The following is a 27,006-nucleotide window of genomic DNA, read 5'->3' as shown; positions in this document are numbered from 1 at the left end:
TGCTTGTGATGTGTTGTCAGTGGGTGACACAGGTACCTCTGGTAGAGGTTCCAGTTCCTTTCACCCAGATGTGATGGTGGGATGGTACCGGACCCCTTTATTTCAGGAGAAATAACCCCATGGAGAGCTCTGGAGCTGCTCCTCCCAGGTTACCACGAGGGGTACGGAAAGGAAATGCCCTCTTGGCACCTGTCTGGGAATTCCCTGCAGTTTAGTTCTTGGTTGGACTTGATCTTAGAGGCCTTTTCCAACCTTAATGATTATGATTCTATGAATGGAGACACCTTGTATGTTGCTTCTGACTTCTCTACCTTTTCAAAGTAATAATGTTACAGAGATGATTGCCTGTAAATATGTTTATTAATTCATTGCGTTGGAGGTTTTCTAATGTGTTACCAACAGGGACATCCCAGACTACTTGAGGAGCTGAAGGTTGAGACAGCATCAAAGAGGAATTAATAAAGCTGTGGCATTTCAACTCAGAGAGAGGAAAAGAGAGAAGGAATACAATCACACTGCCTTCCGTTACCGGTAAACATTCAAGACTGTTTTATGAAGACAAATCCTTGTCACTAATTGCAAACTTCTTGCTTTGACTTCGCTGCCAGGAGGGGCAACAAACAAATCTACTTATTTACTGCAATGATTTTTTCAAGTTGGGCCTGAAAAACAAAGGAGAGAGTAAGTCAAATTCGATTGAACCTAAAAAACAAACCCGTGTTGCTGAGAAGTGATAAATTGTCTGTTAGATCCTCAAAGGGAGGAGTGGAGGGACACTGCAACGCTTCAGAGGAGCAGGCGAGGGTGTTTTTCCCTCGCTATGACATTCCTGACTACATGTTTTATAAATTAGCTTTTCATTCTTGGCATACAGGCGTGTTGCATTCTGAGAAGAAAAGAGCTGGCCCAGGCTCCATACAATGAGACTCGTTTCATAATGTAAAGCATTGAAGAGGAAATTAAATAAAAGCTGTTGAAACAGTGGTCTGAATGCTCTGATTTCGGGCTGGACCTTTTGCTAAATTAAACACTTGGCGCTCTGGCATTTGGAACAGAAACTCTGGGACAAAGTAGCTGGGAACAGCAAATTTGTTAGTTAGTGAGACAACTCGATGCTCAGTTAGGAGACTGATCAGAGAGTGACCTGTGCTTGGGGAGCCAGCAGCGCATGGAGCTTCCAGGACTCCTGGATTCTCCTTTTCCTAGAGCTGCCACTGGAATAGACAACAACAGGGGTGTGTACAGAGCTGTTAGGGGGCTTGTGCTTCAAGAAAGGAACAAAGATCCAGTGGCACAACACTTGATTGAACAGTTCTTCCATTTTGTGCCCTGAACCATTTCCAGATGGCCTGAAGGTGTCAGTGGATTAGAAAGGAGAGACTTCCAGAACAGAAAAGATGAGGCAAGCAGCTCCGTACTGAGCTCCTACTCGGGGAGGGCAGGGATAGGGTGAAGGGGAATGGTTTTCAGCTGAAAGAGGGGTGATTGAGATGAGATCTTGGGAAGAAATGTTTTGCTGAAAGAGGGTGGGGAGGCCCTGGCCCAGGTTGCCCAGAGCAGGGGTGGCTGCCCCATCCCTGGAGGGGTTCAAGGCCAGGTTGGATGGGGCTTGGAGCCCCTGATCCAGTGGGAGGTGTCCCTGCCCATGGCAGGGGTGGGACTGGATGGGCTTAAAGGTCCCTTCCAACCTAAACCCATTCTGTGTCTCTATGATACGTTTCCAGCTAGAAAGAAGCATTTAACATTTCTGGTAATGTCTTTACTCAATAGATGTGGGGCTTTTTCACTCAAATTATATTTTTTCTAATTACAAAATAAGTATTTTTACCATTTCTGTTTGGAATTGAGTTTCTTTGTTTTTTCTAACCTTCAGCTGTTGATTCAATCGTTTCAGGGACTGAACCTCTTCGATGTGTTTCTTCTCTTCCAGCTGCTGCTTTTCATTTCCACGTTTTTCAATCGCCTCACATCTAGCTTTCTCTTCACTCACTTGTCTTTCCAGCTCCCGCTTTTCCTCTTCTAGCTCTGCAATCTTGGAAAGATAACTGATCTCTCGAGTTTTGTTTGTTAATTGAAAATGGATTATTAAGATGGACAAATTTGCACAGTCTGTACTGCGCTCAGGCACATAATTTATGAAGCACAGTTATGTGGAGAACAACGAGAGGAGCGTTTGATGGCCTGTGCTGCCATCCAGTGGAAATGGAAATCATTATTTTCACGTGCTGAAAACAATATTGTTTAGGTAACCACCCAACTTACTCTCTTTTGCAGGTCTGATTTGCCTTGCTCAGCCTGGAGCGCCTTCCGCATGCCGAATGCCATGCTGCTCTCGTACAGTGCCTGGTAAGCTGTGATTGTCATCTGGATTTCATCCCTGACCCGCAGCAGCAGCAGCCCTTGCTCCGCGCAGTTGATTGTGGTCACACGGATCAATTCATCTTTAAAGAAAGGGGACAACAATGGAGCGAGAGCGGCTGCTGTACGTTTACCTGGGAAGGCTGGATGCGCAGGGGCTGGAGGTGATGTCTTTACCTGTTCTTTGGGCCACAAAGGCAGGGGTTTAACAGAAAGAGTCACAGGTTTTGTTTTGTTAGGTTAGATGTTTTGTTAGGTTCTTTGTGGCTGGGGCAGCACTGACAGTCACAGCCGTGACAATGATCCACTAAGCAACAGCAAAAGCTCCATGGCATGAGGATGGAACTGGATGATCTTTAAGGTCCCTTCCAACCCAAACCATTCTATGGTCTAAGCTCTACAATGTGGTGCCTATTCCAGGGAAACAAAGGTGGGAGGGGATCCCTACATTCAAGGTATACAATGAATTAAGTGTATCCTCATCCTTTCTTGCAGTTACGGGGAAGCCTCCAGAAGAGCTGGGAGCCTCTGGAAGAATCCTGCTCAACCCAAATGAAATCCCTTGCTCCACATCAGCAGAGCCTGTAAGAGCGCTTAGCAGTTACACAGGGATTTAAGTTATTTTAAATGATTTTTTAAGTACAACTGAGAGGGCTTTGTGCTGCTTCGCATCTTTCATTAGGATGTGTGTGTGTGTAGGGGAACCCTCCCAGCCGGTGTTGCTGTCAGTTTTGGGGGTACCGGGAGGATGGGATGTGCTCTGCGGAGACCTGGGCAGGGGCTGTGGGTGGCCGGGAGGGCCAGGGTCCTCCAGAATGGTTGGACTCGATGATCCGGTGGGTCTTTTCCAACCTGGTGATTCTATGAATCCCCCATCAGTGCCCCAAGCCTTGCCTTGGGCTGGGAGAAAGGATGCTGAGGGGGGAGACCGGGAGGGAACAAGGGTGCTGGGTACGGGGAAACAGGGATGCCCCAGGGAAGAGAAACTGGGCTGTTGGGGAGACTTAAATGGGGGCCGGAGGTGGAATGACAATGCTGAGTACGGGGAAATGGACATACTGAGGGGGAAATGGAGATGCTGGGAGGGAAACCAGGGTGCTGGGTAGGGGGAAATGGAGATGCTGGGAGGGAAGCCAGGGTGCTGGGTAGGGGGAAATGGGGATACTGGGGGAAAATGGAGATGCTGGGAGGGAAACCAGGGTGCTGGGTAGGGGGAAATGGAGATGCTGGGGGTGGAACCAGGGTGCTGGGTAGGGGGAAAAGGGGGACACCGGGGGAGGAGGGAGATAAACCGGGGTGCTGGGGGTCCGGGACGAAGGCGAGGAGCGGCATGCGGCGGCGGGTACCGAAGCACTGCCGGTAGAGCTCCCTGCGCACGGGGCAGATGCCGGTCTCCCGCGCCTGCCGCTCCTGCAGCCGCCGGTCCAGCTGCTCCTGCAAGTGGATGACATCCATGCGTGTGCTGGGCGCGCTGGATACCTCCTGCACCCAGCGCCGGTTCTCCTCCTCCCACTCCCTGCCGGGCAGAGCGCGGGGTCAGCGGCCAGGCCGGGCCCGGGGCGGCGGGGTTAACGGGGCGGGGGGGAGGCCGTCCCGCTCACCGCGGCGGCAGGATGACGTTGAGGAGCTCCTGCGGCGGCTCCCCGGGCGCCGAGGGGGCCCCCTTGGGCGGCTGGGCCCGCGGGGAGCGGGTGTCGAGCACGGGCGGCTTGTAGCGCAGCAGCGAGTCCGCGGGGGCCATGGCGGCCGCGCTGGTCGCCATGGCGACCGCGACGCTCGTGCCTCTCTCCGCGGCGGAAGTGCTCCCAGACCGGAAGCGGTGCAAACTTCCGGTAGAGCGATGGACGGGGAGAGCCCGCTGGCGCCCACACCGGAAGTGAGGCTCTGGCGGGCGTTGTTGCTATGGCAACGGCGCCGCTCGCTGCGCGCAGCAACCGTCTCGCGGCAGAAGTGCTCTCGGAACGGAAGTGGCGCGCGCACTTCCGGGAGCGGCGGCGCCATGGAGGAGGCGGCGGGCGGGCGGCGGCGGGAGCGGCGGCGCGGGGAGGTCAAGGCCGAGAAGCGCAGCCCCCGGCGCGCCGCCTCCCGCTCGGCTCGGGGCAGCCAATCGCCGCCCGCCGAGGAGCGGAGGGGCAGCCGCGGCGGCAGCAGCAGGTACGGCGGCCCGGTCACCGGGGCCCGGGGCCCGCGCCCCGCCCGCCGCCCAGCGTTCACCGTGCTTCTTTTTTCCCCCTCCCCTAATCCCAATCCTCTCTCCCCTCATCCCAATCCTCTCTCCCCGCTCCTCTTCTCTTCCTCCTCCCTCTTCTTGTCCTCTTCTCTCCTCCCTCGTCCCTCTTCTCTCCTCTTCTCTCCTCCCTCGTTCCTCTCCTCCCCTCTCCTCCCTCGTCCCTTTTCTCTCCTCCCTCGTCCCTTTTCTCTCCTCCCTCGTCCCTTTTCTCTCCTCCCTCGTCCCTCTTCTCTCCTCTCCTCCCTCGTCCCTCTTCTCTCCTCTCCTCCCTCGTCCCTCCCCTCTCCTCCCCTCTCCTCCCCTCTTCTCCCCTCTTCTCCCCTCTCCTCCCCTCTTCTCCCCTCTCCTCCCCTCTTCTCCCCTCTTCTCCCCTCTCTCCCCTATTCTCCCCTCTCCTCCCTCTCCTCTTCTCCCTCGTCCCCCTCTTCTCCTCTCCTCCCTCATCCTTCTCTTCTCTTCTCTTCTCTTCTCTTCTCTTCTCTTCTCTTCTCTTCTCTTCTCTTCTCTTCTCTTCTCTTCTCTTCTCTTCTCTTCTCTTCCCCATCCTATCTCTCTGCTCATCTGTCTCCTGTCTGCCTCCTTTTCTCTTCTACCCCCTTCTCTTCCCTGTTGCTCTCACTTCCTCCTCACACCCCTCACCTCGTCCCCCATCCTCTCCCCTTTCCTCTCGTCCCCCCCCATCCTCTCTCTGTCCCCCAGGTCACCCAAGAAGAGGAGCAAGCCTGAGTGGAGGAGTCGGTCCCCGCGTGGCAGGAGGAGCCGCAGCCCACGCCGTGACACTGTGAAGGTGAAGCAGGTAAGTGGGGCTGGGGCTGCTTGCAGGGGATTCCAGGTTTTGTGCTGCCGTGCTCCGCTGCCACGGCTGCTCCTGTGGGATTTAGCCACGTAAGGTACAGAAAAATGCTTCCTATCTGGCAGTGGCTCTCTCCTAGGTCTTGTGGCACGGCTTGACGGGAGAGGATTGGGTCCTGGTGGGAGAGAGGGGGATCTAGCAGAGGGTGGAGGGGATCCTGGCAGGAGAAAGAAGGTCCTGGCAGGAGAAAGAAGGTCCTGACAAGGGAAAGGGCCTCTTGTAGTGCCACAGCTCCTGTGCCTCTGCACAGGCTGACACTGCAGGTTCCCTTGTGTGCCTGGTTTCTCGCTTTGTGTCAGATCTGCAGGTGATATGACTGAGCACGTGGTTCCCATGTGTGGGATTGTGGTTTCCTTAAACACTGAGGTGGATTCGCTGCTTTCCATTCTAATTTCGTACCCGTCAGTGTAAGCGATTCCTCGTTACAGGAGCGAGACGATTACTGGCGTCGAGGAACTGAGGAGCGGAAGCAGCGACACTCCTCGGAGCAGGAACACAGGAGAGAGAGGAGTGGGGACAGAGACAGGCACAGAGACCACTCGGATAAAAAGAAGAATCCGAGTGAAAGACCTGGAGCTCGAGGCCATGAGCGGGAGAGGGAGGTCCAGAACATCCGTGAGCAGCAGGCAGAGAGGGAGTTTTATAATGAGAGAAGACGAGAGCATCGACAGACTCAAGAGGGAGGCGGCGCTGACCAGAATCCAGAACTCCAGCAATTGGATAACAAACCTAAAGAAAAACACCCTGTAAACAAAGAGAAGCCGAGCTTTGAGTTGTCTGGTGCGCTGCTGGAGGACACCAACACTTTCCGAGGCGTTGTGATCAAATACAGCGAGCCCCCCGAAGCGCGCATTCCGAAGAAGCGATGGCGCCTCTACCCTTTCAAAAACGATGAGTTTCTACCGGTCATGTACATCCACCGCAGAGCGCTTACCTGCTGGGCCGGCACCGCCGCATCGCAGACATTCCCATTGACCACCCCTCCTGCTCCAAGCAGCACGCCGTGTTCCAGTACCGGTGAGTATTGCTCTGCTCCCGGAGAAAACCATCCAGGAAGGATGTTGAGGCTCTGGAGTGAGTCCAGAGAAGAGCAACGAAGCTGGGGAAGGGGCTGGAGAACAAGAGGAGCGGCTGAGAGAGCTGGGGGTGTTTAGCCTGGAGAAGAGGAGGCTGAGGGGAGACCTCATTGCTCTCTCCAACTCCCTGAGAGGCGGTTGTGGAGAGGAGGGAGCTGGGCTCTTCTCCCAAGGGACAGGGGACAGGACGAGAGGGAATGGCCTCAAGCTCCACCAGGGGAGGGTCAGGCTGAACATCAGGAAAAGAAATCTTTCATGGAAAGGGTCATTGGTCCCTGTCCGAGGCTGCCCAGGGAGGGGGTTGAGTCCCCTTCCCTGGAGGGGTTTAAGGGACGGGTGGACGAGGTGCTGAGGGACATGGTTTAGTGATTGATGGGAATGGTTGGACTCGATGATCCAGTGGGTCTCTCCCAACCTGATGATTCTATGATCTCTCAGGAGGAGAAGCTGGGAGCGCTGGGTCTGTTCCTCTGGAGAAGAGCAGATGGAGAGGGGATCCTGTCAGTGCTAATCAATATCTGATTGGCGGGAAGCAGGAGGAGGGGGCCAAACTCTTCTCAGTGGTGCCCAGCGACAGCACAGGGGGCACTGGGCACAAATTGAAGCTCTGGAGCTGCCTGAACATGAGGCAAAACTTCTTTCCTGTGCTGGTGACGGAGCCCTGGAACTGGCTTCCCAGGGAGGGAGTGGAGTCTCCTCTGGAGAGATCCTCGCTGCTCTGACTGAAATGATGTTGTTTGCTTTGCAGGCTCGTGGAATACACTCGTGCTGATGGCACCGTTGGCCGCAGGGTCAGGCCGTACATCATCGACCTGGGCTCTGGGAACGGCACCTTCCTCAACAACCAGCGGATCGAGCCGCAGCGCTACTATGAACTGAAGGAAAAGGACGTCCTGAAGTTTGGGTTCAGCAGTAGGGAGTATGTTCTCCTCCATGAATCCTCGGATAAATCAGAGGCCAACGCGAAGGATGATGATGAGGAGGATGAGAAGGAGGAAGAGTCTGACAGTTAACAGATGAGGAAGAGATGGGGGGACAGGGAAAGGAACCTTTTGCAGTGGAACACGTGTTGGGATCTGAATACAGGAGCGTGGCAGCACTGATGCCTCTTATTGCCTTAACGCCCTTTTTCGTTGCCGACCAGTTCTCATGGTTTATTTTGGGGAATTTCACTGATTATTCATCTTTGATAGTTCTGCATATCAGGAAATGCAGCTTTTTTTTTTCCTTTCCCACTTTTTTCCACCCCCCACCCCAGGAAGCAGCAGAGCACCAGGGCATGAAAGCTCCGGTGCTGGAAATGCCTGGGCAATGTTGGGAGACTGTCCTTTTCCAGGGAATGACATAAAGCACAGCTGGTGTGTTTAAAAGTAGTGGTGTTAACTGTTTTGTCACAACCCTTTGCAACTGCTCTGTATGGAAATGCTGGTTAGGGAGTAACGGATGCATTTGGGGACACTTGTGAGGCAGAGCTTCCCCAGATTCCTTCACTTGTCAGGAGTCGGAGAGAATTCACCAAGCTCGGCACTAAGAAGGTGAAATCATCGCGAAGCCTCTCATGATGTTGTGTGTTCTGGGGAGTCTGGCTCCCTTGGGATGACTTTTAGGGATGGGCATTCCGATGGAATAGCCTGCCTGAGCGTTACAGGGTGATTTGAAATGGAGGTTGAACACTTTCTGGGAAGGATGAAGTGATACGAGGCTGCCATCCCGCTCAGTGCTTGCTGGGTTCGTGTCCCAGCAGGCGATGCTGAGGCTCCAAAGCTGGGGCTGGAATTCTGATGCTGCCCCGTGAATCCTTGGTTTGTGTTTCCATAAATCCCCTCTCTGTGGTGACACCTTTTCACCACAGCTTGCACTATTTAAGTTTTCTTTATTATAGAGTTCTCCAGTCGCTTGTTGGAAGCAGTCTTCTCCCCTGTGAATGGAAGCAGTGCTTTAGGAAGAGGAAAACCAGTTCCACTCACGGAAGTACCTGGCTATTTTTGACTCTCTCCTCCCCGCTGTGCTGCGGTATCAGAGCTGTGGATTCTCTGCACCACGGACTGAGCTGTGGTCTTGGTTCTGTGGTCGCAGGCGGGTTGGTGCCTGCTGCACATGGACTCTGCGCCCACGGGAACATTTCTGGTGTAAATATGGGACACTGGGGAAGGTTTTCGGGCAGCAGGGAGTGGGGTTTGGTGGGAGGATCGCATTTATATGTACTGGAAGGGTTTTTAAATAAAGACTTTATACGTTCAGCCCCGGTTACTGAGTTCCGCTCGAAATGTTCTCGCCAGAGCGGCTCTGGGGCCTGGTCAGGGTCTGGGCTTTGGCCGCACGCAGAGGGGTTCATGCTTGGAAACGTGACATCGCTATGGAGCTTAACGGGCTCCACACTGTCCTGGGAAGGGGCAGCCTCAGCCCATCTGTCTCTCTTACGCCAGAGCGTTCAGACTTAACACAGTTCAGTGGAAGCTGAGCCCTGGCTAAAGGGCGTTTGATGGAGCTGGACAAATGTACCCATCGCTGGAATGAGTGACTCCCGAGGAGGGCGTTTCCCACAGAGGGGAGCGTGGGGCTGGAGAGCATGGTGCAGAGAGCTGAGATTGCGGGGTTGGGGGTGCAGACAGGGCTGGGGCGTGAAGCTCGGAGCTGGGGGCACAGGGCTAGGGGTGCTTGGAGCCGGGGGTTTGGAGCCGGGGGCACGCAGAGCTCGGAGCTGGAGCGTGGAGCTGGGGTTGCAGATGGAGCTAGGGGTGCGCGGAGCTCAGAGCTGAGGGTTGGGGAGGTTTCAGAGTCGGGGGTGCAGAGCTAGGGATGTGAGGCTAGGGGTGCTTGGAGCTGGGGGCACTCGGAGCTGGGGGTGCTTGGAGCTGGAGGTTTGGAGCTGGGAATGCTTGGAGCTGGGGGTTTGGAGCTCGAGGTTTGGAGCTGGGGGTGCTTGGAGCTGGAGGTTCAGAGCTGGGGCCACATGGAGCTGGCAACACTCGGAGCTGGGGGCACATGGAGCTGGGGGTGCTTGGAGCTGGAGGCACATGGAGCTGGGGACACTAAGAGCTGGGGCTTTGGAGCTGGGGGCACTTGGAGCTGGGGGTGCTTGGAGCTGGAGGTTTGGAGCTGGGGTCGCAGGCCTGGGGGCACACAGAGCTGGGGGCACTCGGAGCTGGGGGTTCAGAGCTGGGGGCGTTCGGAGCTCGGAGTTGAGGGCCCGGAGCTGGGGGCCCAGGGCTGGGGGCCCTCGGAGCTGGGGGTTCGGAGCTCGGAGCGCAGGCGGAGCTGGGGCTTGCGGAGGTCTCGGAGTCGCGGAACCCGCGGAGCCCCGGAACCCTCGAAGCCGCCGGGCGCGGGCGGAACCGGAAGCTCGGGGGGCGGGGGCGGAGCTCGGAGCCGGAAGCGCGCTCGGCGCTGCCCCCGCGGTCGCCGCCGAGCCCCGGGCCGCTCCGCCATGGCCGCGCTGCACGCCAAGGCCGGGGGCCCCCCGCAGATCCCGGACACGCGGCGGGAGCTGGCGGAGCTGGTGAAGCGCAAGCAGGAGCTGGCGGTGAGCGGCGGGGGCGGCGGGGGGAGCGGGCGGGGGCGGCGGCGGCCGGGGGGGGCGGGCCGGGCCCTCCATGCGCTGCCTGTGCCGCAGGAGACGCTGGCCAACCTGGAGCGGCAGATCTACGCCTTCGAGGGCAGCTACCTGGAGGACACGCAGATGTACGGCAACATCATCCGCGGCTGGGACCGCTACCTCACCAACCAGAAGTGAGACCTGCCCTGCCCCTCCCGCCCCGGCCTGCCTTTCCCTGCCCCTTCTCCCTTCTATTTTGCCGCTGTCCCTGTCCCTCTTCCTCCCCCTGCCTCTGTTTCTGCCCGTTCCCCCTCCTATTTTGCCTCTGTCCCATCCATTCCCACTCCTGTTTTGCCCCTACCCGTGCCCATGCCCTGCTCTCTCCTATTTTGCCCCTGCCCTGCCTGCTCCTCTTTTACCCCTGCCCCCATCCCTGTCCATTCCTCTTTTGCCCCTGCCCCTATCCCTGTCCATTCCTCTTTTACCCCTGCCCCCATCCCTGTCGATTCCTCTTTTGCCCCTGCCCCCATCCCTGTCCATTCCTCTTTTACCCCTGCCCCCATCCCTGTCCATTCCTCTTTTGCCCCTGCCCCTATCCCTGTTCATCTTTGCCTGCCCCTTTGCCTGCCCCTGCCCTCCCTGCCCCATCCTATTTTGCCCCTGCCCCAGCCTGCATCTGCCTGCCTCTGTCCCTGCTCCTGTCCCTCACTCCTGCTCTGCTTTGCTCCTGTTTTGCCCCTGCCAGCCTTTGCCTGTCCCTGCTTTCTGCTCCTGTCCCTGTCCTGCCTGCTCCTGTCCCTGTCCTGCCTGCTCCTGCTTCTGCTCCTGCCCCTGCTCCGGTTTTGCTCCTGCCCTACCCGCTCTGCTCATGCCCCTCGGCCCTGCCCCTGCCCAGCCTGCCAGGCCCCCGTCACGTTGTTTCTCTCTGTTTCAGGAACTCCAACAGCAAAAACGACCGGAGGAACCGCAAGTTCAAGGAGGCAGAGCGGCTCTTCAGCAAGTCCTCGGTCACCTCGGCAGCGGTGAGTGCTAGACTGATCCCCATCCTCATTCCAGCTCCATCTGTGTCCCCATCCCATCCACATCCCTGGCCTTGTCCCTTGGTGCTCCTTGCTACCGTGGCGGTTTCCAGGGCTCCTGCAGGACCCGTTTTCCATTTAAACTTCTTACCTGTCTCCCCTGACCTGGACATCATCACTCCTCTCTTGCAGCCTCTCTCAGAAACCCTTTTCCTCATGCTCAGAGCGGTGAAGGGGAACCGCAGCCAAGAGCCATTCGTGCCACACGCTTGTCACTGCCATCCGTGTTTTTTTCCTGTTGCTCCTAACCCCCTTCTGCTGTTTCGTGCTGGGTCGTTGGCTCTGTGAGGCAAAGACCTGCTGTGTCTCTGTGTGGTCATCCCTGGGGGTTTGAGCATTTGGAAAGCGCTGAGGAAATTAATAAGCAGTAAGCAAACGAGCATCCCTTTTGGTTTTCCAGGCGGTCAGTGCGTTGGCTGGAGTTCAGGACCAGCTCATTGAGAAGCGTAAGTCACTTCTTCTACATCTCTCAGAATTTGGGAAGATCTATGCTTCTTCCCACCGTTCAGCTCTGTCTCCAGCTGTGTGGATCCGTGCTGGTGGCTCCTCAGCAGCACTCCCCATCCAGGGACCTTTGGCTTCTTCTCCTTGTCCGACTCCCAAGTGCTCCCAGCATGATCTTTGGCTGCACAAGTCACCAAAGTGGCACTGGGAGAAACGATGGTAACGCTGAGCTTCCTTTCTCGAGTAAACGTTTATGCTCAGCAAGGGTTTGTTGTGCATAAAACTTATTTCAATGCTTTTAGTGCTCTTTAGAGGTCCAAGGAGCTGAAGCTTCATGTCTGCTTGCGTCCATCAGTCAGATACAAGTTGGGGGCAGCCACTGTTTGGGAGTTTTAAACATGTTTTTGTATTCAGTACCAAATCAAACGCGATTCTTGCGTGCTTCGGTTGAATCATAGAATCATTAAGGTTGGAGAAGACTTCTCAGATCATCCAGTCCAAACGTTGGGGTGTTTTTCAGGTTCTCTTCTTTCCCTCTTGGTGCGGGGTGGCTCGGCACCACTCTGCTGCCCCGTTGGCTGCTGCTGGGGTTGCTTCCACCAGGCAGGGCTTTGCCTGGGCTGCGGGAAGGTAACTGCTCCCCTTATCTGTCTTTGTCCCATTTAGGGGAGCCAGGCAGTGGCACGGAGAGTGACACTTCTCCAGACTTTCACAATCAGGAGAATGAGCCCAACCAGGAGGACGCTGAAGAGCTGGATGGGTCTGTGCAGGGGGTGAAACCCCAGAAAGCTGCTTCCTCCACTTCTTCTGGGAGCCACCACAGCAGCCACAAAAAACGAAAGAACAAAAATCGACACAGGTTAGTGGTGCCAGCGGCCTTCTCGTGCCTGCTGAACTGTTACATGTTGCTGGATTTACTGTGTTATGTGAAAGGCGTGAGTCACTCGTCAGAAGAATGGGCAGCTCAGGTCCTTTGCTTGGGTCATTTCTCTGGTTTTCACTTGTGTGCATCCTGTAGTGTCTGCCAGGGCCTGTTGTATCATGGAGGGGACAGCACGCCGAGGAATTTAAACACGTTGTCAACACAGGCTTTTTCAGCTCTCCTGGCTGTCCAGGAGGATGAAGCCGTCTGCCTTCCCACTAGCAGGACTGCAGTCCTGGCCTCCTGTGCTTCCTTCTTGGTTTCTGTGGAACCAAGTAAGATAGAAATGTCAGTGCTTCTGTACTTTCTGTGAAGGAGGAGGAAGAAAAAGCAGATCAGAATGTTTTGGGGTTGTGGACGCTCTCAGCATCATCACTAAGATTTCTACTCCAAGCCCTTGCAGCTGCCGTGTCCCAAACTGGGTCTTTTTTGATGATGCTGTAGAAGAGTTGCTTTGTCCTGTTACCCTTAGAGTGTTTGTTTTAAACTGACCTGAAACACATGTGAAGCCAAGATTTCCTGAACTTTTTGTGGTTATTTTTAGATGCCCTGTTCTGCATCTTATGGGGCTCCCCTCTGGCGTGGAGCAGCGTGAAATGAACTCTCTGCCTCGCAGCGCTGCTCCCTCTGGGCCAGCAGAACCTGCCCCTTGGCACAGCTGGCCCATGGGTTTCTCCAGAGGGTGACAGTGCCCTGATAAGGGAGATAAACCTGGAAATCCCTGCTCTTGGAAAGTGGAGACAGTGCAGAACCGCACCTCTCTGGACATAGTTGCCAGAACTGGCACCTAAAGATTGTTAGAACTAAAGGAGCTTTTACAAATCAAGTGTTCTTGCTAACTTGGAGCTTGTTGGCTTTGTGTGGGGATGGGCTTTCCTTTTTTAGGGACCATCCTACACGTTTAAAAGGACAAGTGGTCGAAATTCCCAAAGGTGGTTGGGGCACGTTGGTTTGGGAGATGTGGAGGTAGGTACAGTGCCTGAAAAATGTTTAATGATTTTTCTCCTTCGTTAGGTTTTGAGACATTAGTGTGGTGTTAATTCTTAGCTCAGAATTTTCCTCCAACATCCTAAAGTGCTGGATGTCCCTTGGGTTCCTCGTGAGCTGGGAATCCAAAGCAATTCAGACCTGTTTTTTGCCTGTAGATGATTGGAAAGAAGTTCAGGAATAACACAAGAAACTACATTGTGACCGAGTTCAGAGAAACAACCAGTAAAGCTGAAGTATAGCTTCAAAAATTGCTATTTCAAACAAAAAAAAAAGCCTTTGCCTGGACAGCAGACCCATGCAATGCGGAGGCAGTGAGTGCAGTAAACTGCTGTCAATAATATAAATCCTTTTGCTCCATTACCCAAGCCCAGTTTTAGCAACGGGAGTTAGGAAGAAACTGCCAGGTTGTTTTGCTCTGGGGCTTCTTCTCCTTCCCTTCAGCTGATGCAGTTGATGCATGTTGGACATGAGGAGCCCTGGTCCGATCTGGTATGGCAATTCTTAATGTTTAGCATGGCCAGATAGATAAAAAAGAAGAGAATTAAGTTCATCTGCAATAAAAATGCTGTCAAAACTGTGAATGCTGTTATTGGCCACCCCCTAAGTTTTAGCAGAAAAGAGCAAACGATTTTCCAGTGTATCTAAGTTAAAGAAAACCTGAATGACAAACCAGTCCCAGCCTGCTGGAAGTAAAGCCGAGTGCTCAGAAATGCCCAGCAGCCCTGAGTGCTCCATGTCTATCTCTCTGGTGTCAAGGAACGAGAGAGAGACACAAATATAAAGCAATACTAGTGTTTGGGTTTCGTCCAGAAGCTTTTCCACTTGCCAGCATCCCTGTGGGTTCCTGAGGAGCTGGGAGGTGCTGGGACCAGGCAACCTGGAGGTGCTCTGACTCCACTCAGTTCTCTGCTTCACCTGCCAGTGGGAGCAGCGGGGAGGTTGAGTTCAGACTGGGCAGAACTGGTGTGAGCAGGCAGTTTGCCTCAAACGGTTCCAACCAGGAGTTGATGCAAGTTCCACTGTCTTTGTTGAAGTCATCGTCCGTGCCCTTGGAGACCACAGGAAGGTCAAGATGATGATTTTCTCGTGCGCAGCGATTTTCACGGCTAAAAAAATACTTCAAGAGGAAGCAGTGCTGTTTCCTCTTAAAAATCCAATGCTGCAAGGAGCTGATGTGAGGACAAGTCCTTTCAAACAAGCCCTGGTGTTAGCTTGGGGCAGGACTGTTCTGGGGACGAGGGCTGGGGTGGCACCAGGCTGTCCTCAGCCGTGGCTGAGTGCACGCGGGAGTGAGCGTGAAGGGCTGTGTGTGCGTGTGAGAGTTTCCCACCTGGCTCCGTGTCTCCCCTTCTGCCTGAACGAGCTCTGCTTTGCTTTAACAATCCAGACGGAGCCCCTGCTCCGGTCAATTTGCAAGCAGATCCATTTTCCTCTCTGCCTGGGAGCTAGCGTGCGCTCTCAAATATCTGATAGCTTCCTCCTTCAGCACCTAAAATTCCCTCTGTAAAAAGCACTCTGCCTCTGTTCTAACACCTCTTTTTCCCAGAAATCCAGTTGGGGAGGGGGACTCTGGATTGCTGAATCTGGAGTGCTTTTTTCATGCCCAATTCTGGTTAAGATATCTTACAAACTTTATGGCATTTGAACGCTGGCTTTATTCTTTATTTTATTTTACTTCATTTTTTTTCAGTAATCTCGCTAGGGTGGCTAATCAACTAATTGATTTAATTCGTTAGTATATTAATTTCTATTGCTTTCTTCCTTTCAAATGCTGCCCCTCAGCCCGTCTGGCATGTTTGATTATGACTTTGAGTAAGTTTTGACTTGAATTAGTACTTGTGCTGTGTTGTTAGTGTGTAGACACCAATGTGCCTTTTGAGACCTTTCTAACCCATAGTTTATCTGTTTAATTGTAGGTATGTATATTAGGTTAGGCTGGGAAGTTTTTTTTAAAAACAGAAAAGCGTGATGGAGGTAACATTTTATTTAATAACTTCAGCAAAATTAAATTAACTTCACTCTCCTTTACCTTTCTATTTCATTTTTTAAATAGATAAACTTTTAAACTTAAAAAACTTAGTGTAAAAACTTGATTCTTCCGGCTTTGCTTCTTAAGGAGATTTAGTGTAGACTTGGATATTTCCTTCTGGAAAAAATGTAATGAACTCAGTACCTTTGACTCATGTAATCCCTGTCATCTTGCACTCCTGTCTGTATTTTGAGTAAATAACCATTACCACTATGTCTGCATAATTACCTCTGGCATAGTTACACGTCTAACAAATTAACATAGAGCATGCGTATTTAACCTGATTTCTTTATGCTGCCTAACTTCCCTGTGTTTTTGATTACAAACCTTAATTAACTCGTGTTTTGAGTGGACGGAATATGCATTTTGGCAAATAATAAAGAATCCACTCTCCGTCTCTTTGCTGCTCTCTTGCCCAGTAACACTGGGACAGTGATTTGGCTCAGCCGAATTGAGAATGTGGATTGAATTAACCAAATAGTCTTTGTTGTAGCCTGTGCCATATGCAGTAGCTGGTGCTTTGAACTCTAGTGTTGGTTTAATATATTGAAATGGACGTTTCTCTTGTCTTTCCAACCACAGGATTGATCTCAAGTTAAACAAAAAGCCAAGAGCCGTAAGTATCATAGTGCTCTGTCACTATTTTCGTTGCTCCTCTGTAGACTTGAGTGGCTGACTGACTCCTAATCGTAAAAAGCCTCTCTCTGCTGTAATTTAAGACCTTATTTTTGTGGTTGAGGAGTATCACAATATGAAATAAGCAGTAAACAAGCCCAGGTGAGCTCGTTCAGAAGCCTGGTCACACTTAAACCTTGTGCATTTCATATGAACAAAACTGTTGTGTGTCCTACTATCTTGTCATCATCTGGAACATGAAAAGCACTGGGTTTTGGTGGATGCGTTCATGAAGGATCCTTTCTTTTGAATGTTTAGATACAAGAAAAAAAATCTCTTTTGTATTTTGCCTGCGACTAATGGCGTGTAGAAATGAGAGGAGACTGAGAACCCCGGCTCTGCAAGCAGAATTGAAGGTAGGAAGGTCTTAACATTCCCATCCTTTCCTTTCTCTGCAGGACTACTAGACTCATCAGTGCTGATGCTCCTGGGATTTAGGTCTGCGTGAATCCCCACTGAGAAAAAAGCCAGTCGAGTGAACGAGGGCGATGGCAGCTCCCTGGAAAAGTGTCTGCAGATGCGGGAGCGACTCGCTCTAAAGAACTTCAATGGGGGGAGAAACCTTGGACCATGTACTTTGCATCGTTTTTAAATCGCCTGAGTTACAGGAAGACTTAAGGTGTAGTAGTAGTAATAGTCCTCGATTCCTGACTGTTCTGTGCTTCCACCTCTGTCGGGAACTTCCTAAAATTGGCTGATTTCGCTGCCGCCGCCCCTGTCATCTGCAAACCCATGGAGAAGGGTTTCTTTTTCCACTGGAACCGAGCTATGATTCAGTGTGTCCCAGCCGTGTTGTAAGGCTTAGATTACTTTTGTGGCTGATACTTAGCTTTGTAGCTTTGTTTTGGGTTTTTTTTTTGTTGTTGGTTATGTTCTTGGTTGTTGTTTTGTTGGTTTTTTTTAAAACCAAGGTGTATCGTTAACAAATTGACTTTTGGTTTCTTTGTTTTAATCCATTAGAGTGGAAGGTTCTTCATTTTGTGGAACAGCTCATTTTGATTCTTACTCAAGCAGAGAAGAAGGGGGTTAACCTTTTTTTCTCTAACTTGAATTTTAAACACCATCCCCTAAGATTTCTACAGTGCTTTTAGATGCAGGGCAGGCTGGAGCTCAGAGTCACCTTGCTCTTTGCTGTCTTTGAGGTTAGGTGGATTCTCTTTTTAATAAAAACCTCTGTCATTTGTACATAAACAATAAAAGTTCAATGTTTGTCTCTCTTCTCATGTTTTGTTCAGTCCAAAATTTGACTCTCGGTGCTTTTGATTCTCTGCTTTATGAGGGCTTCGCTGGAATTATCCCACTGTTCCTTCTCTCCTGACCCTCAGGAGGTTTCCTTTGTGCTTGCTTCCCTCTGGTAGACATAACATTGAGTACTTGCAAGGGTTGCCAGGCACTAATCTCCAGCTGTGTTCAACTAATCCCGCTTCAAGGTAGGACTTGGATGGAAGTCGGTTCTTGCTGATACTGGCACGATGCCTGCAGATAAAGGGTGAGCCACTGGAAGCGGATGCGGAGGGGTGAGTGTTAGGTGCTTTTCGCAGCACCCAGGTCACAATATCAACTGCTGATGTTAAAATAGGCTTTGCTCTTCTCAGTTGTGTTTGTTACTGGTGCTGGGGTACATTTGTGTCTGTTTAAACGTCACCAATGGAGAGGGTGCTCTGCTTTCCCTCTAGACAACCCAGTCGGTGCAGAATGATACCTGAGAGCAAAGGCAAAAGTGGAGGAGTGAAGTTCTCCCTTGTTCTAGTGTCTGGTTTAGGGATCAAGGCAGTTCCTTCTTTGTTCAGGGAGGGAGCTGGCTTATCCCGCAGCAGAGCGAGTGCTCTCGGGGGCTGGCAGCTGCTTATCCACAGGGGGTGTCGGGATGTGAGGGCTTAGTGGGAGAGCTCTAAACCTGCCCTACTTCTTTGTGATTTAAGTTGCAGAGGTTAAATACGAGGGGTGTGCGTGTGCGAAAGATCTAGGAAACAGCATAAACTCCTGAAAGGCCTTGCTTTTCCAAAGTTCTCAAAAAGAGAAGCCCTCACTGATGGTTTTTGATGACTTGGCTTTGGTACAAAAGCAGCTTTTCGACCACTACTGCTGCCGTTTCAAAGCAAGGATTGCAAGAGCGCCTGAACTTCAGAAGGTAACAGTCCTTGCTGCAGCTCTTCGACCTCGAGGAAAGCTGCTGCACCGTTTCGGCTGGAACATTTGCCTGCAGAGACACAGCAAAGGGCTCATGGAGCTCAGAGTCCTGCGTTGTACGGGCGTGTCTTTGTGGCAAAGCGTCAGCCAGCTCTGCTTTCCCTGCGATAACACGTTAGGGGTGCTGTGGGGACAAGGGGAAAATGCAACCTCTCCAGCCTCCGGCAGCGTCTGTCGCTGAGGGACGGGGACAGTCTGTTCTGCTGAGGGCAGTGCCTGATGGCAGCAGCATTGATCAGAAAGCTAAACAGCAAACGCTTGGTTTGCAGTTAAAGGAACCCAGTGCTGCTGATACACAGCTCTTCCCTCCCAGAGCCTGCAGACCAGTAAAACGTTTCTCCTAAGATCTCATCTCAATCTCCCCTCTTCCAGCTGAAAACCATTCCCTCTTGTCCTATCCCTGCACTCCTTAATCCAGAGCCCCTCCCCAGCTTTCCTGGAGCCCCTTTCCCTACTGGAAGCTGCTTTAAGGTCTCCCCACAGCCTTCTCCTCCCCAGGCTGAACAACCCCAACTCTCTCAGCTTGTCCTTGGATCATCTTCGTGGTCTCTGGACTCACTCTGACATATCCACATCCTTCCTGTCCTGAGGACTCCAGAGCTGGATGCAGGACTTCACTTGGGGAACATTAGCTCTGTCAGCTGCAAGAGTGTCGTGAGGTGGATGCTGGAGTCCAGCTCTTACAGTTTTGCCTCTAATATCTATTTTATTTCTGAACGCTTCTATTTTTCTTCCTAACCAGCCTGAGTGACTAAAGATCCCCAGGATAGCCTGTGCCTGGCCATGGACTCAGGAGTGCGGGAGCTGCACAGGCTGTTACCCGTAATGAAGACTAAAAGTAGCTGTTGAAGGTAAATGACAAGAATTGCTTGCAGGAGATGAATCCTGAGCAGATCTGAGGGCTGGCAGAGCAGCAATGGTCCTTATGGCCAGCAGAGGTAGAGCAGGAGGAACACTAATCCCCTGCTCAGCTTCGTCACCAAGAGGATTAGGTTTGAGCCCAAGCAAGTGGCCGAGAGCTGAGACCAGGCAGGAGGGGCTGCGGCTGCCCCGGGGAGGGCTCCGTGCGTGGGCATTGCCAGGTAAGGGGGGGCAGAGCTGGGGAGAGGACACAGACGTTGCCCTCAGCTGGACTCTGGCCCCTCAGATGCTCACCCTCCCTTGGCAAAAAGGGCTGGATGCCGATGTACGGCAGTACCAGCGGGTGAGCTGGGCGCGGGTACATCACCGCTCCTCCTCCTGCTCCTCAGGGTCACCATGGGCAGGCAGCGTGCCCAGCCGGTGCCCAGCTGGAGGCAGCTCCTGCGTGCTGGGTGCTGGTGGCTCCTGTCACTCTCCGGGATGGCGATCCGGGGGCTGCGGTGGCTCTGGAAGCTGGTGTGGGTTGGTACCGCTGAGTCCCTTCCCCTGGGGTCTTTGCGTTGGCTCCAAACGCAGTGTGTGTCCCACACTGGGGCTCAGGGCGTGGGGAGGGATGCTGCCAGCGCTCTGGACTGGTGGCACTGGGGGCTGTGGTTTGGGAGATGCCACCACCCCATCCAGCATCAGGACGGAGGGATCGGGACTGTCGTCCTTGGGGGTTGGCTCTTGGCTGGAGGCACTGGATGGTTCTGTCCACCGAGAGCCATGGGGACATCGCTCCAGGCTATGAATCCTCCAAGGTGGTTATCATAGAATCACCAGGTTGGAAGAGACCCACCGGATCATCGTGTCCAACCATTCCCATCAAACACTAAACCATGTCCCGTTGCACCCACTGCTCTCACCCCGTGGCCACCATCCTCGCCCTCAGTTCCTACTGATCTGCTACAAGAGCTGCTGGGACGGCGCCTTCCAGGCCACCGAGGAGGTAACTCTCCCACTGCGTCCCCGTGCCGTGGGGGCTCTGGAGAGCTCCGATGCCCCAGGACATGGCTGAGCCAGGCTGTAGGTCCCCAGGGTCCAGCACAGCAGCTCTGCTGGTCACAGTCGGTGCTGGGGACCCCCCAGGCTTGGTTGTCCCTGGATGTGTCAGCCCACGCTGGCTTTCAGCTTGGCAGGGCGCTGCGGCTGAGGCTGGAAAACAGCAGCGAGGGGAGTGAGGAGGACGGAGACTCCAGTTCTGCGCTGGACTCAGGGCAGGCAGGTGGGTCCCCAGCGCGATGGGGGTGTCCCCAGAGCAGAAGCGGGGCAGGATGGGTGTCATGGGGCATTGGCAAGAGCAGAGCTGTGGTGCCAGGGCAGCGGTGGAGCAGCAGCAGCAGCGAGGTGACACCATCGAGGCCGTGCTGGGAAGACTGGAGGCACTGGAGGCTGATGTTCGCTTCCTCTGCACCGAGCTGGGTGCCGAGAAGCTGCTGTGGAGCAGCCGGTTCCTGGAGATTCTGCAGGAGCAGCAAAGTTTGCGCCAGCGGGTGAGTCCCCCATGGGGTCCCTGGTCCCCTCTGGTACCCAGATCCTCATCCCCATCCCAGTTGCAGGAACGGCCGTGGCGCTGGGACAGCATCGACAGCCCCGAGCTGCCAAGGGAAGAGGAGGATGAAAGTGCCAGTGGGAGCGAAGGAGAGAGCCCTGCAGGTAGGAGCTGGGGACGTAGAGAGGGTCAGGGAGGGGGGAACCTGGTGCCTACACCCAAACCTGGGATGGGGCAACGTGCTGAGCTGTGCACGGGGAACCCACCATCTCCCGGGGAGGTAACGGGAGGAGAGGGAGCTGGGGCAGGCGAGGGATGCTGGGCAAGGAGCCGAGCGCAACTGCTCCTCCAAGAAGCGACAGCAGTGCAGGGGTTCTGCCGTAGCAGCTCCCGGCCCCAGGCTCACATGGAGCTGCTGCCCAGGCTCTGCTTTTGCCACTGAGCTGGGTTGCAGCTCCCAGTCCTCCACCAGTTACCACTGGGAGCACCTGGCAGAGCTCTGGCCGTCGCTTTCCCCCTGTCGCCCTTTTGCTCTCTTAAAGGATGCGAGTGGATGGAGCCCCCCCAGCAGCCAGCCCCGTGCCCAGGCAGCCGTTGGGGACCAGTGGTTCCATGACAGACAAAAAAAGTGATGGAGTAAGCAGGGTGTTGGGGAGAGGGGAGGGAGCAGCATGTCCCTCCCTGCCCTGGCATGACAGGATGGTGCGGTCGCAGTTGTGTCCCTGTCTGTGCCTCTATCTGGGTCTTGCCCCATCCTGTCCAGCCCTGCCTGTTTCCCAGAAGTAGGAACCAGCAGGGAAGCAGCTCTGGACGAGCCTCTGCCTCCAGTGCTGCCCAGGGCCCCCTCCGGGGCTGACTGTACCCTGGGATGGTTCCCTCCACTGGAGACCAGCAAGGAGCATCTTCCTGATCCGTTGCAACGTGGTGGGAGCTTCAAGGGTGAGGAGAAAGGTCGCTGCCGGTCCCCCTGCACACACGAGGCAAGGGGGCCAGGGCTAGATTGCAAAACCCAACTGCTGGCCTGTTTTATTTCCTCGTTGGCCAGATAAGTCTCCTCCATCCACTGCTCTGCAGGTGTTGCAACTCTCAGCTGGCTCCCTGCGAGCACTTAGAGGGGGATCAGCTCTCCTGGAGTGTCCTCAGAGAAGGGCTCAGCCAGGGATGCTGTGCCATGCGAGTGCCAGCAGGGACCAAGCTGCAGCGACCACACGAAGCCACCTGAGGAAACACCACCTCTTCCTCTCCTGTGCCACGTTGGGTCTGCCATCCCCGAGCCCAGCAAAGGGAGAAGAAGCGGCCAGGGGGGCTGGAAGAGGGCACGGCGCCTTCCCCAACCCAGGAGGGCAGCAGGACCAGCCTCCAGCTCCTGCACAAGGTGCAGAGGGGCTTGGCTGCCCTGTGCCCCAGCCCACCCTGCCCTGGTTTCCTCTCTTCCAGCTCTTCTGCTGCAAAATACAGGCACCCACTTCCCACTTGGATGCGTTGCTTGGTCTTTCCATGCACGGGCTGAGCCACCACCACGCTGCACTGACCTTGCTGCAGCTGGGGAAAGGGGTGCAAAGCCAAGAGAGGGCACCGGTCCCCAGCCTGTGGCAGCTGAGGGCTTGGCCGCAGAAGTGACTCAGTCAGGGAAGTGTTCCCTGCTGCCAAGGGGAGCGGGGCAGCAGCGCTTCCCACTCGGGAGCTAATCCTGCCTTGCGAAAAGGCTATGCAAACCAGCCGCTCCTTGCCAAGCGATGGGCAAACTCTTTTTCCGTCGCCGTTCCCACCGCTCAGAGCACGTCTCGCTGGCCCCGGGCGCACAGCCCTTCCCCGCAGGTCCTGGCACCGCGCTCTCTGCCACCCTCGGCTGCCGACACCCTTGGCAGGGGGACCCCGCAAGCGTCTGATGCTTCATGGTTGCCAGCAAGAGCCAGGTAGAAGGGGAGCGAAGCAGCTCGCTCTCGCAGAGCCTGAGAGGAGGCAGCTGCTCATCCAGGGGATCTGCACGGTGATGCCACCACGGACACACACCACGTTCCACGTAGGGAACAAACTGCTGCACAAACTCTGATCGCTGGCTCCTTGCTCCCCAGGCAGAGCAGATGTCTTGGTCCCCTGTGCAGGCACCTTCCTTGGGGACAGACCAGGGGAAACCGTAATTCCCCATCCCTGGAGGTGCTCAAGGCCAGGTCGGATGGGGCTTTGAGCAACCTGATCCAGAGGGAGGTGTCCCTGCCCGGTGGAACTGGATGGGATTTGGGGTCCCTTTCAACCCAAACCATTCCATGATTCTCTCCAGCTGGTGCTCACTCTGGGCTGCAGTTTTCACTTGGGCTGAGCACAGAGATCCCCCCTGACCCACAGCTGAGGGTCAGTGACCCTGCTCCTCGTTGCCCACAGCCCTGAGAAGTGGCATCCAGCCCTAAGGCTTTTGTGGGAATACTTTTGTCCTGGTTTTATTGCCAGCACCAGGCAGACTTGGGTGATGCTGCTTGGGAATTAACCCCACGACGCTGCAGAGCAGCTGCTGTGCTCCCAGCACTGTTGCTGTCCCCTGGGCCCTGGAGAGCGCATGGAAACCATCCCTATAGAACCAAATGTGGTCTTTACACCCACTCTGAGGAGTTGAGGGGGTGCAGGGGCTGAGCTCAAGCTCCTACAGCGAAGCAGGGAATGTTCCTCCCAACGTGCCCATGCAACACCCCGCACGGGCAGGGAAATGATGCAATGCAAATAACAGCAGCCTGACTCATTCTGCGCCGACCTGGCCCCTGCACTGTGGAACAGCCCCGTGCCGCTTAGAACTACCAAAATAAATCAGATCCTGCCAATGAGACGCTCCTGCCAGGGCAAAACCCCAGCCCCAACCTGCTCATCCCTTCTCCTGCAGGAATCGCAGCAGCATCAGTGATGTGGGACGGCAACTCCGCAGCGATGCGACAACCTCCTGGCCCGGCTGCAGCCCCAGCTCAGCTCTTCAGAGAGCTGGAAACCCCCCGCCAGCCCCAATCTGCCAGGGTTCAGGAGGTGGAAGGTGAAATGGAGCCGCATTGCTGCATTCCCCAGCACAACTTGCGGGTGGGCAGCCCCGCTGCAGCACTCCCACCTCGCCGAGTGAGGCAAGAGCTGCCTCGCAGGCTGTGGAAACCTTTCCCCCAGGCCAACACGCCATGCAAATCCTGACCTATTGCTCAACCCGACGCTGTATGAACTCCAAAACATTTGTGCAATGTGGGCCTTGAGGGCCGCGGGGAAGCTCAGGGCTGCTTCTCCCTCCTGGCTCTGCTGGGAGGGCTGAGCTGGCTTTGCTCGGGGCAGGCTGCTCCAGGAGAAACCCAGACAGCAAGAAAGCGTTTCTGCTGCCCTCCTGCAACCCCTGAAGGGGAAAATTGCCATGGGAGAAACCTCAGCCCTCAGGGGGCATTCAGGGTCTAAACCCCATGGCATCAGGGAAGGCTGCTGACCAGGGAACTGAAAAATACACAGCCAGAGGGTGAGCGGCGATGGTGTCGTGGTGGCAGCCCAGAATTGCTGTGCCAACCCCAGCCTCTTGGCTTTCCTTCCCTCCAGCAGGAGCTGGCTCTAACGTGAGCTGCAATTCACTCTTGCAGCCCAGAAAGCCGGTTGCGTCCTGGGTTGTGTCCTGGACTTCATCCGAAGCAGTGGGACCAGCAGGGCAAGGGAGGGGATTCTGCCCCTCTGCTCCGCTCTGGTGACACCTCACCTGGAGCCCTGCGTTCAGCTCTGGAGCCCTCAGCACAGGGAGGACATGGAGCTGTAGGAGCAAGTCCAGAGGAGGCCACGGAGATGGTCTGAGGGCTGGAGAACCTCCTGGTTGAGGACAGGCTGAGAGAGTTGAGCTTACACAGCCTGGAGAAGGCTCCACGGAGACCTTAGAGCAGCTTCAGTGCTGAAAGGGGCTCCAGGGAAGCTGGGAAGGGGCTCTTGATCAGGGAGGGCAGGGATGGGACAAAGGGGAACAGTTTTGAGCTGAAAGAGGGGAGATGGAGATGAGATCTTAGGAAGAAATGTTTTGCTGTGAGGGTGGGGAGGCCCTGGCCCAGGTTGCCCAGAGCAGGGGTGGCTGCCCCATCCCTGGAGGGGTTCAAGGCCAGGCTGGATGGGGCTTGGAGCCCCTGATCCAGTGGGAGGTGTCCCTGCCCATGGCAGGGGTGGGACTGGATGGGCTTTGACGTCCCTTCCACCCCAACCCTTCTATGAGTCTATGACCTAGACCCTCTCCAGCCCTGGCACCTTTCTGTTCCCTTTGGTGAGACATTTACCCCATACAGTTACTTGCTTCCTGCGTTTCTCTCCTGGTGTGACTGCACCCCCATGGCCTCTGCACCCAGAGCTGCTGCTGGGCTCAGGACTCCGCTTCCTCTTCCTTTCTGCAGGGAGAGAAGCAGCCCTGCAGCCTCAGAGCTGGGTAAAACCAGCGCTTTGATGCTGAACCTGGTGAGGCTCCTGCCCTGGTGGCATCGTCACAGCCCCCACTGACACCCCTTCCATAGCATCGCTGCCCCTTTCCCACGGTTCATGCAGGAGCCTTGGATCAGATTCCAGCCTCTGGAAATGCCTCTAAATGTTAGAGCTGAGCTCACCACATCCTGGAAAACCCCCACGGGGAGGGGACCAGATGGGTTCAAGGGGAAGTTCAGCGAAGGGCAGGAGGCAGCAGGAGAGTCTGGAGAGCTGGAGGGGACCCAGTGCTCGCTCCCCGCTGGGCTGGTGGCTGTATCCATCGCCCAGGGCGCCTTGCACAGGGGATGGAGAGAGCAGAATCCAGCACTCCCCTACCCTGACCTCTGCCACAGCACAGTTTCCCATTTCTTCCTTCCCTTTTTTGAGTATCGATGCTTAAAATAACAAAAATCGAGCTCTCCTACAGTGCTGATTCTGAAGGACGGCTCTTCTCCACTTGCTCACCCTTTTGTTGTGCAACGAATGATATTTATTGCCTTTTCCATCTATTTTAGCACAAATCAGAAGGTAGAGACTTCTCAACCCCCTAGACCATGCTGATGGATTCCTCTTTGCAGACACCCCCAACTCAGCCTCCTCACTTTCACATCACAAGAGTTTTCCCCACCCTGACCCCTTCTCCTCAGTTTTCTTTACACCACCTTGTGCTTTCAAGAAGGACGCATCCACCATGATCAGGATGGATGATGGTTGGATGGGGCTTGCAGCAACCTGACCCTGTGGGAGGTGTCCCTGCCCATCGCAGGGGGGTTGAACTGGGTGGGCTTTGAGGTCCCTTCCAACTCAAACCATTCTACGATTCAACCAGCTCCTTTTGGCCCCCACTGTCCAACAAAACCAGCTCTGGATTCTCTCAGCAATTCTCCTCTCCCCCAAGGTTGTACCCTGACACTTCTCAGGAGCCTCTTGCATCTCATTCTCCAGCTCAGCCTGGCAGCTCCACTGCCCTTGTCAAGGAGAACACAGCAATTCCTCACCCTGTTGGGTGCTCAGAGAGGATCCAGCCTGCCATGAAGCTCAGCACGATGCTCTACCAACTGCACGAGGCTTACAGGATGCAGGCAACCCTGCTGAACACAGGAAACTTCAGCAGGCTGCCTGCGTGTGACCTCCTTTAGTTCAGCAAGCGGGCACGCAGCTCTGACATGTTTTAGAAGGGTAAGAAACACCGTGCAAACACAAAGGTCCTCCCCGCCGCTGCACCCCAAGGAAGCGGTGAGCCACAGGACGCGTCTTGAAAATTCCATGGCCCCAGCACAAGGAGGCAGCTCCTCTGACTCAGTGCAGACGATTGTGCAGCAGCACAAGGGGAAATATGCAACGGTGACAGTTCCAGTTGCCATTCCCCATGATCTCTGAGCTCACAAGAAAGCAGCAGTGCTTACATTTGAATGCAGACGGTCCAGGCTTAGCAGGTTCACACACACAGATTGGAGAATGAGAATTTGGAGCAGCAGCGGCTGGATTTCCACAGGGTTTCCTGGGTGGCAGGGCAGCATTCACAGCAGTAGTTTGAGGGAATAAGTTAGACCAGGTCTATGTTAGGGACTGGTCCTCCTGGCTCTGCATGTCACCAGGACTGTCACTGCAAGAGAAAACTTATCATGGCCAACCTAAGGCACCACCAGCTCTTCCCTTAATGATTATGGTAAGGAATCTGTGCCGATTCCTTTAGTTTTATCAGGCCAGTTTGACAGAAACAAAAAGAAACATCCCCCCTCAACATCTACACATCCTGCAAAACTAAATTTATCTATTAGGGTGTT

At 54.5% G+C, this 27,006-nt stretch overlaps 4 protein-coding genes across 6 annotated transcripts; 3 read left to right on the top strand and 1 right to left on the bottom strand.

Moving 5' to 3' along the window:
- Positions 1-174: 174 nt before the first annotated feature.
- DNALI1 (dynein axonemal light intermediate chain 1) lies at positions 175-4,165 on the bottom strand. Its single transcript, XM_069875396.1, has 5 exons — positions 3,960-4,165; positions 3,705-3,874; positions 2,263-2,441; positions 1,868-2,032; positions 175-662 (listed from the first exon to the last, which is right to left on the bottom strand). Exons 1-5 carry the CDS (start codon positions 4,118-4,120, stop codon positions 627-629), a joined length of 711 nt encoding a protein of 236 aa, XP_069731497.1. The 5' UTR covers positions 4,121-4,165; the 3' UTR covers positions 175-626.
- A 173-nt stretch (positions 4,166-4,338) lies between these two features.
- Positions 4,339-8,758, top strand: SNIP1 (Smad nuclear interacting protein 1). The gene is given in 6 exon segments (XM_069875183.1): positions 4,339-4,512; positions 5,288-5,384; positions 5,870-6,359; positions 6,362-6,458; positions 7,266-8,052; positions 8,400-8,758. Coding segments are annotated over 5 exon segments (1,104 nt in total). The 5' UTR covers positions 4,339-4,357; the 3' UTR covers positions 7,531-8,052; positions 8,400-8,758.
- Positions 8,759-9,904: 1,146 nt separating this feature from the next.
- MEAF6 (MYST/Esa1 associated factor 6) lies at positions 9,905-17,404 on the top strand. Of its 3 annotated transcripts, none has more exons than XR_011339005.1 (8): positions 9,905-10,040; positions 10,131-10,246; positions 10,987-11,074; positions 11,532-11,577; positions 12,242-12,434; positions 15,404-15,461; positions 16,099-16,132; positions 16,590-17,404. XR_011339005.1 is itself a non-coding variant. In XM_069875400.1 (8 exons), the coding sequence occupies exons 1-8, from the start codon at positions 9,945-9,947 to the stop codon at positions 16,596-16,598; spliced, it is 612 nt and encodes a 203-aa protein (XP_069731501.1). In that variant the 5' UTR covers positions 9,905-9,944; the 3' UTR covers positions 16,599-17,404. The 3 variants fall into 3 exon arrangements, 2 of the variants coding, with proteins under 2 accessions (XP_069731501.1, XP_069731502.1); XM_069875400.1 differs by lacking the exon at positions 15,404-15,461 and adding an exon at positions 15,270-15,299; XM_069875401.1 differs by lacking the exon at positions 15,404-15,461.
- A 2,186-nt stretch (positions 17,405-19,590) lies between these two features.
- On the top strand, positions 19,591-21,572 carry LOC138730210 (uncharacterized). The gene is made up of 7 exons (XM_069875156.1): positions 19,591-19,764; positions 20,174-20,230; positions 20,413-20,506; positions 20,600-20,774; positions 20,835-20,937; positions 21,316-21,409; positions 21,554-21,572. The coding sequence occupies exons 1-6, from the start codon at positions 19,639-19,641 to the stop codon at positions 21,403-21,405; spliced, it is 645 nt and encodes a 214-aa protein (XP_069731257.1). The 5' UTR covers positions 19,591-19,638; the 3' UTR covers positions 21,406-21,409; positions 21,554-21,572.
- Positions 21,573-27,006: the final 5,434 nt, after the last annotated feature.

This window comes from Phaenicophaeus curvirostris, chromosome 23, assembly GCF_032191515.1.
Source record: "Phaenicophaeus curvirostris isolate KB17595 chromosome 23, BPBGC_Pcur_1.0, whole genome shotgun sequence".
Taxonomy (NCBI): domain Eukaryota; kingdom Metazoa; phylum Chordata; class Aves; order Cuculiformes; family Cuculidae; genus Phaenicophaeus; species Phaenicophaeus curvirostris.
Note: the sequence above shows the minus strand (reverse complement) of the source record. Positions and strands in the feature narration are given on the sequence as shown.